At 67.3% G+C, this 8,037-nt stretch overlaps 3 protein-coding genes across 3 annotated transcripts in view; 1 reads left to right on the plus strand and 2 right to left on the minus strand.

The window, feature by feature from the left end:
- Positions 1-1,194: 1,194 nt before the first annotated feature.
- On the plus strand, positions 1,195-3,717 carry EMIHUDRAFT_237835 (hypothetical protein; the record flags this gene model as incomplete). The annotated part of the gene is made up of 7 exons (XM_005777680.1): positions 1,195-1,683; positions 1,773-1,928; positions 2,086-2,322; positions 2,433-2,525; positions 2,601-2,846; positions 2,929-3,502; positions 3,680-3,717. The coding sequence occupies 7 exons, from the start codon at positions 1,195-1,197 to the stop codon at positions 3,715-3,717; spliced, it is 1,833 nt and encodes a 610-aa protein (XP_005777737.1).
- Positions 3,718-3,931: 214 nt separating this feature from the next.
- On the minus strand, positions 3,932-6,150 carry EMIHUDRAFT_237836 (hypothetical protein; the record flags this gene model as incomplete). The annotated part of the gene is made up of 5 exons (XM_005777681.1): positions 3,932-4,617; positions 4,708-4,747; positions 4,981-5,142; positions 5,293-5,376; positions 5,791-6,150. 5 exons carry the CDS (start codon positions 6,148-6,150, stop codon positions 3,932-3,934), a joined length of 1,332 nt encoding a protein of 443 aa, XP_005777738.1.
- A 152-nt stretch (positions 6,151-6,302) lies between these two features.
- Positions 6,303-8,037, minus strand: part of EMIHUDRAFT_237837 (hypothetical protein) — a gene marked incomplete at both ends in the record, with an annotated part of 2,903 nt that continues 1,168 nt past the window's right edge. The window contains 3 exons of the mRNA XM_005777682.1: positions 6,303-6,348; positions 6,516-6,568; positions 6,665-6,802. Coding sequence (XP_005777739.1) covers positions 6,303-6,348; positions 6,516-6,568; positions 6,665-6,802 — 237 coding nt within the window. The remainder of the gene's footprint in view (positions 6,349-6,515; positions 6,569-6,664; positions 6,803-8,037) is intronic.

Genomic DNA, 8,037 nt, shown 5'->3' on the forward strand with positions numbered 1-8,037 from the left:
TTCTTCTATCTAGTTGGAGAGCGTGAGAGAGTTGTTGTTTGTTGAAGAGCGAAAATAGAAAGAAAACACACGCCAACGAGGGATAGGGAGGAGGACAGGGTCCCCACCTGCACGAGCAGGATTTTGGAAGGACGATCAGGGGCACATTTTCAGTGTATGTAGCTCTTACGTACATTCCCGGAGGAGGACTGCTGACGGGGTTTGCGATGAGGAGCGATCCGAACGTGGCATTTTCGCCGGCACACGTGGGGCTCTCTCTGCTCCTGAACTGACAAGCAAGGCCAGCACTTGGAGCACTTGGAGTGCAGTCGGCAACCTCACATCCAGGGCCGGTGAGCTGAGAAGCGCATCCAGCGGGCCGCCAGCAGGTGTGTTTTATTTTTGCTTGGGGCGGGGGGGCGGGTATCATGATGAAATTCTGCAAAAACCTGACCGGCCCCTGCCCTGCCCCTACCTACCTACCTACCTACCTACCTTACTAATGGGAAACTAAAAAAGAAATCACGCGACGGGTAAAGGTGGTATATACACCAACTAAAGTGATGGCTGGTGGTACTCTCCTGCAACCACAGTCCTTCCTGTGACATGGCAGGCCACTCTCAAGCCCTACATGCTACAAGCACCAGATCAACGACTTGGGGAGGGTTGACATCGTGATTTGCGCGGAAAATTTCTTTTTCTGCTGTGAAAATTCCGGCGTGAGAGAGGGAAAAACCCGACGGGAGGGCCCAGACCCTACCCTACATACCCGCCCCTAGCAAAAATAAAACACACCCGCGGCCACGCAGATTTTCGCAAGACGCCCGGTCGAATGTTCGGCAGACAGACAAAATAACCTCCAACTCCCTCAGTTTCTAGGACTCCCCTCTCAATGACCACCTCTATACACATTCGAGGTGGCCTTATCTTATGGAGGGAAGTGCTAGAATCATCATCTAGGAGGGAGGGGCCCCCCCGCCCGACCCGCGGATACTCCCTCTCGCGCCGGTTCGGCACGCGGGAGATTGCCACGTGGACGGAGGGGTTATTTTGCGAGGTGGAGGCCGACCTCTCAAGCAAGCTCGAGAGGCTTCGGATACCGGGGCTATCCAGAGAGATCTATTACGCCCTTTCTCCTCAACGGCTATCCCTGCTTCGGCACCGGGATTTCTTTTGCAGGTGCTGCGCCCTGCGTGGTCCCCGGTTTGGACCGGAATGTTCGGCAAGCGCGGCCCAGCTGTGGAGGAGACACATGCTTCCCTGCGTGACCACATCTTTAACCGGGACATTGGCGCGCTGGAGGCTTCTCTCGCATCGCTCCGCTGGGCCAGCACTGCCGTCAATCACCGCTCGTCCGACACGACGCCGCTGCTGCTTCTCGCTGCGACGCAGGACGACGCGCCGTCTGTGTCGCTGCTGCTCAGGGCACGCGCCAGCATCAACATAGCTGACAGCTCGGGCGCCACTGCCGCCTTTGTCGCCGCTCGCAGCAACGCTGCCGCCGCGCTCGAGGTGCTGATTCGCAGCGGCTGCGACGTCAACCAACCGCGCGCGTCTGGGGCGACGCCGCTGTACGTCGCAGCACAAAACGACTCGCGAGCCGCGCTCGCGATGCTGATCGCGGGCGGCGCCGCTGTCGACGCGCAAAAAGAGGGAGGCTTCACGCCCCTCCTTATCGCGGCGATGCGCGGCCACGCACCGTGCGTGAGCGCGCTGCTGCAGGCCGGGCCCGCTCCCGTCCCTAGAGCCCGCGCCGCTGGGAGGCTGAGTCGTTCGCGTCTTGTCTGCCGCAGGCCGGCGCCGACCCAGACCGCGCGTACGATGTCGCGGACCGGTGGAGTGCGCTGATGGTTGCGGCACACCTGGACCAGCGCGACGTGCTCGAGGCGCTCTGCCGGGCGGGAGCTTCGGTGCTGCTCCGCGACGCTGGCGGGCGGACGGCGCGGGAGGTAGCCGAGGCGGCGGGGCACGAGTCGGCGGCCGCGCTGCTGCAGGGGCGGGAGGAGGAGGAGGCGCTCGAGGCGGAGGCTGCGTCGCAGGAGGGGCCGTCCAAGCAGCGGGAGGCTTCTCGACGGCATAGCATCTCGTCCGGCGATGGATGAATAGGAGGGGCTGCTGCAAGAGGTGCGCCAGCTCGGGCCCGTGCAGGCGTCGCTGCAGCTCGAGTCGGACGCCATCGCGGCGCTGCAGCCGCAGTGCGCGCGCCTGATTGGCGAGGAGGAGACGTTCGTCGGCGCGGCGCGGCTGCAGCAGCAGTGCCTGCTCGCCACCCAGACGCTGCTCCCCGCGAGACGAGCATCGCTGGAGCGGCGCAGGCTCGAGGCGGAGATCACGGCGCTCGAGGTGCGGGCTGGAGAGGCGGAGCAGGCGCGCCCTCTTCTCTCTCTCTCCCTCCTCCGGCGGCCGGCGAGGGCGGTGCGCGCTTCGACTCGAGCGCCGTTCTGGGTATGTAGGCGTACCGCGCCGCCGTGGCGGCGGTGCGAGACTCGCCCGACGACGTGGCGGCGCTTCCCGCGCGCGACGGCGCCGCCGCCACTTACGCCACCGTGCTGGCACTCGCCCCTCCGCCTGAAGCTGCGAGGCGCGAGCAGTGCGTCCCTCACCTTCTTCGGTGCGAGTAGGCCGCCCTCCGCCTGAAGCTCGAGGCGCGGCGCACGGGGAGCCTCAAGGCGGCTGCGGCCAAGGCGGAGCTCGAGGCGGCGCTGCCAGCGCTGGGAGGGCTGCCGTCATGCCAAGGCGGGCCGCCGTTGGCCGCTGCAGCGCACGAGGCGGGGCCGGCTCCGGCCGGTGAGCCGGCGCCGAGCATACCGGAGGCGCTCGGCGAGGCGCTTCCGGTCCTGCGCGCGATGCTCGGCCAGGCGGGCGAGGTGCGAGTGGGTGGGATGAGACGCGAGTGGATGAGATTGGCTGCTGCTCGTCCAGGTGGGCGAGGCGAACCGGGAGACGCAGGAGGCGATGGCGACGCTGCGGCGGGCGCTCGACCGCGAGCTCGAGCTGCTGGCGGCAGTCAAGGGTCCGCTCGCCGTCGCCACGGCGAGATGCGGCGCCGCCCTCTCGGCGGGCGCTTCGGAGGCGCTGAGCGGCGACGCCGAGGCGGAGCTCGCGATGGCGCAGCAGCACGCGTCGGTCGTCGATCAGGAGGAGCGCCTCGCGGCCGGCGCAAAGGTGCTGGCAGAGGCGACTGCCGCGATGCAGCGCCTCGCCTCGCTCTCGGAGCAGAAGCTCTCCCTCGAGGACGAGATCGACGGCTTGCGGCGGGGAGAGGACTCGACTGAGGCGGTCGAGGCGCGGCGCGCGGCGGCAGTCGCGCAGATGGACGCGTTGGCCGCCGAAGCAGCGTTGGCGAGGGCGACTCTCTCCGACCCGGCGCTGCGGAAGGGGCTGCAGGCGCACTATCCGGAGGCTGCCTGCAAAGGCGACTTCTTCCTCGGCTTGTGGCCCGAGGAGGCCCCGGCCGAGGAGGGCGCTCCACCGTGTCCGGCTGACGAGGATGACTCCACGGACGCCGCTGCGCCGCAGGAGAGTGAAGCGCCATCCATGCCGCCGCCGTCGACGCCGCCGCCTTCGATGCCACCGCCTTCGATGCCACCCCCGTCAACTCCTCCCCCGTCCATGCCGCCGCCTTCGACACCACCCCCGTCCATTCCCCCCCCCTCGGCGTCGCCGCCTCCGATGGAGGGCGCGTTCCCTCCAGACGCAGCGCCCACTGTGCATGCCACTGTGACAGAGGGCGAGTAATGCGGGCGGGGCCGGAGGCCCGCATTCTGCCGCGTCCGTGTGTTGTCCGGTCTGCGCGCGAGCGAGACACACTGAGATGTTTTACTTTTAAGTCCCGAATCATCCTCTATCCATCTCTCGGGACGAAAAAATCGCTCAGGGAGAGAACAGATACGCCATGTGTCATGTCCCCATGACAGGCGCCTGGGTTATATCCCCCCTGCGCCTCAGGCGCCTAGGTCCAGTCGTCCAGACAGGGCTGCGTGATGCCACTGCTCGGGAGACGCGCAGAGATGGGAGTCGGAAAGTCCGCCTGCCGAATCGCATTGCGACGCCCTTCCTCCTCCCTCCACTGCGCCATCTGCGCCATCTGCCCGAGCCGGCCTTGCCCGTAGCCCGCGAAGCTCGCGCCGCTGTCCACAGCCGACTGGCCGGTGGGCTCTTTTCCGGAGCACCCGCGGTAGCTGGCGGCGTGGAGAGGAGAGCCCTGCACTGGGCCCCGCGGCTCGAAAGGGTCGTGTCGCGTCGGCGCGTGGGTCGGGTCGAACGGGTCGGGTAGCTGGGTCGGCTGGCTGCTCAGCACGCCGCTGGCGGCCTCCTCCCGCGGCGCGGCCTCGCCCGCCTTGTTGCCGCCCGCGGGGCTCAGCCACGCGGGAATGGCCCTAGGAGTGGCCGTCCCAACCCCGGGCGCCTCGGCTGGCGCGCAGTCCGCCGCGGCGGCCTGCACGACGGTGTGGCTGTCGATCGCCTCGCCCAGCCGACGCTGCATCTGGTCCCACGCGCGCTCACCTGCCGGCAGCACGTGGCCCGCCTCGAGGGAGCTCTGCAGCCGCTCCAGCAAAATGCTGTGGAGCGCCGACTCCCGACCCGCCTCGCCGGCAGCGCCGCCAGCTGGAAAGCGGTCGAACTCGTCGATGTACCCTGCGGCAGGGAGATGCGGCAGGCAGATGCGGCGGGGAGAGGGCGAAAGTTGGGTCGGGGGAGGCGGAGGGGGAGGGAGGGGGCCGCTACAACACAGGGTAACGCTAGCGGGTGTGGTGGGCTGCGCGCACTGATGTCGTCGAAGCCGTCGCCATCGACGCGAGAGTAGCGAGAGCGGCCGCGGTTGCCGCGGCCATCTCCCTCGCAGCAGCAGCAGCAGCACGCACAGTAGCTCTGCAGGCAGCGGCAGCAGGCGCGGAGGCAGAGGCAGCAGGCGGCCAGCTCCAGCGCCAGAGCGAGCAGCCAGCGGTGCCGCTGCGCCGCCTCATTCAGCGCGTCGCTCGAGATGCCCAGCGTGTCGACCCACGCGTCCATCTCGTTGACGTGCAGCCACTGCAGCGAGCCCTGCAGCGCACCGTCGAGCAGCCCGTGCGCTGCCCTGGCCGCCATCGTGGCCGCAGTGCCCGCGTGCTCCAAAAACTCGTCCACCGCGTCGCCCAGCCTATCCGCATCGTCTGCCTCCGCCTCCGCCAAGTCGTGCGACTCGCCTCTCTCGCCACCGTCGCCCTCCGTCGCCCCCGCTCGCCCTCCCTCCCCCGGCTCCACTCGCCCCCCCTCCCCCACTCGCCCTCCGTCCCTCGCTCGAGCCTCATCGCCTCCGCTCTCTCCCGACACCGCCGGCTCGGGTCTGGACGCCGGCCTCGTGCCGGCCATGGGGCGGGTCTTCGGTCCTTTCGTCCCCTTCGGACGTTTCGAGCCCTTCGGCGGCAGCAGAGGAAGTGCGGGCAGCGGCGGCAGTGGCGGCGGCGTCGGCGATGGCGGAAGTGTGAGCGGCGGCGGCGGCGGCGGCGGCGGCGGCGGCGATGGAAAGGCGGGCGGCGGCGGCGGTGGAATCGCCAGTGGCGGCGGTGGCGATTGTGGCGACGGCGGAGGTGCAAGCGGCGGTGGCGATTGTGGCGACGGCGGAGGTGCAAGCGGCGGTGGCGATTGTGGCGACGGCGGAGGTGGCGGCGGCGGCGGCAGGGGCACCGGTGCCGGCATCGGCGGCGGCGGCGTCGGTGGGGCTGGGGACGGCGGCGGCGGCGGCGGCGGCGGCGACGATGGTGCAGGCGGGGGTGGCAGTGAGGGCGGTGGCTTCTTCCTCTTCTTCTTCTTTTGCGGCGGCGGCGCAACCGCTGACAGTGTAGAGCCTGTCGGTGCAGAGGGAGAGGCGATGCACTCGTACCACGGCTCAGTGTGCCAGGCATCGGCGGCCTTCCACGTCTTCGAGAGGCCGGCGCAGCAGACGCCGTTTCGCGGAGGCGCGAAGGCGTCCTCGCCTTCCGGCGCGCACGGCGCTGCCGCTGGCGGCGGCGGCGTTGGCAGCGAGGTCTTTGGATCGGGCAAGCACTGGTACCACGGCGTCTCGTGAAAGGCATCCGCGGCCTTCCACGTCTTCGAGAGGCCGGCGCAGCAGACGCCGTTTCGCGGAGGCGCGAAGGCGTCCTCGCCGATTGGCGCGCACGGCGCTGCGCCCTGCGCCGGCCACTCCATACGTCTGTATATCACCTGGTTAGAGCTCTACACCCCGACAACAACGACCCATTTTTGAGACCTCGCAGAGGTGTACATGCATATGACCAGCGGCGCGACTCCCTGGCCTGGCCAGTCCCGTGCCCAGTGAAAAATTCGTTCGGTTTCCCTTCTTACGAGAACTCGTCAAGTACCCACCCAGATCCGTCGTGGTGTACCCTGTGTACGGGGTGCGGAGAGGCGCCTCTCTCCAAAGAAGCGAGAGTGTAGCAACCTACTCTCAGGCGACAACTCTAAAATCTCGAGACGTCCGCATCTGAACGTGAATGAAGGCGGGGACGATGAGCTGCGGCTCGCGTTTGGGCAGGGGCTGTGGGGCGGCAGACTGCCAGACGACTGGCAGGTGATAGACGCGGAAATGTTCGCGGTGCTGGCTTACCTGCGTAAGATGGCAACGGCGGAGGATGCGGCGGACAGGAGGTGCCTCGTCTTGAGCGACTGCAAGCCCGCGCTACAGCAGATCGAGGCGGCGTACCGAAAAGGCTCTCTCGGGGGGCTCCGGGAGTGGGATCGAGGAGGTTGCCTGGAGGGGATATGCAGATATCGCGCCCAGCTTGAATCCGTCACGTTCCTGTGGGTACCGAGGCAGCCACGCGGGGTGCGCTAGCAACGCCTACGCCGACGCCGCGGCGACGGCATACATGGGGGCCAGCGAGATTGAGGATGCCACCGCCGTCATCCGTGAAGCAGTGAGGACACGCCCGTGCCTATACACGGACCGCCGGAGGACGGCAGACAGAGAGTGGGGGCGGGACGTACTGGACCGGAGGACCTATTACGCCACACGCGGCCACACGAACGAGTGGGTGCGAGGACGGCTCGGCGAGGGGCTCACGGCGGGGTCGCACACGGCAGGGGTGACGGGGCCGCTGTGGAGCGATGTGGTCAGGGGAACGACGAGACACAAATGGGACAAGCGCCAGCGGATCAAGGATCAGCACGGCGAGCGCGAGATTGAATTCGCCGATGTGGATGATCACAACGTGGTGACAAAGACCGTCATAGGAGCGCGGTTGCGGCAGCAGGCGGGGGTGCCACACGGAGCGCACCACGAGAGGATCATGCGGGGAGAGGCGGGGAGAGAGACCCCGGGCGCCGCCACAAGGAGCGAACTCAAGGGCTGCCTCGTCTGTAAGGCCGCGAGGGACGCGGCGAGGAGGGCAGCGCTAAAGCGGGACCCGCTGTGTCTCTTTGACGCCGTTCACGGACCTTGAACAAGTAGGACGGCGACCGCCTCCACTGTGAACCACTTTTGATGCCTAATCTCAAAGTATAGCCAGGGGGGATACCCGTAGCCCCCAAAGTGAACTGCCTGATCGACTCCCCGGCACACGGCGGAGGAGGAGGAAGACAGCACAACCCCCAGGGCGGGAAGAGCACAATGCTCAGGGTGGGACAAAACACCGACAGACGAGAGAAGAGGCCACAAAACAGACAAGCAGAATGGCAAGAGAGAGACGCTCTGCAGGCGAGCCCACGGGCCTCTTGGGCCCTCGCGTCTCTCTCTCTCGATTCGTTACACCGATTCGACCATCAATGCGGCGGGCCGATTTCGACCCATCACAAATGTGGGAAGCCATTAACCTCCCTTGGCTTCCCACACAAACCCCCCTTCATGGGGGGAGCAGCAAATGAGGTAGTCTCTGCGAAATCACTGTCCCAGTGAATTCGCCCTAGAGGCTTCCGTGTGGACTCGCAGCTCCGGCTGGATGTCGGCGAGGTGCCGGTGCGGGCGAGGGTGGTGTGGGTGAGGGGGACGGGCGGTGACGGAGGTGGCGATGATGGTGGTGGCATAGGTGGATGAGATGGCGGCGGAGGGGGGGGGGGGGGGGGCCCTTTAAAAGGGGG

This window comes from Emiliania huxleyi (assembly GCF_000372725.1).
Source record: "Emiliania huxleyi CCMP1516 unplaced genomic scaffold EMIHUscaffold_258, whole genome shotgun sequence".
In the NCBI taxonomy this organism is placed as follows: Eukaryota; Haptophyta; order Isochrysidales; family Noelaerhabdaceae; genus Emiliania; species Emiliania huxleyi.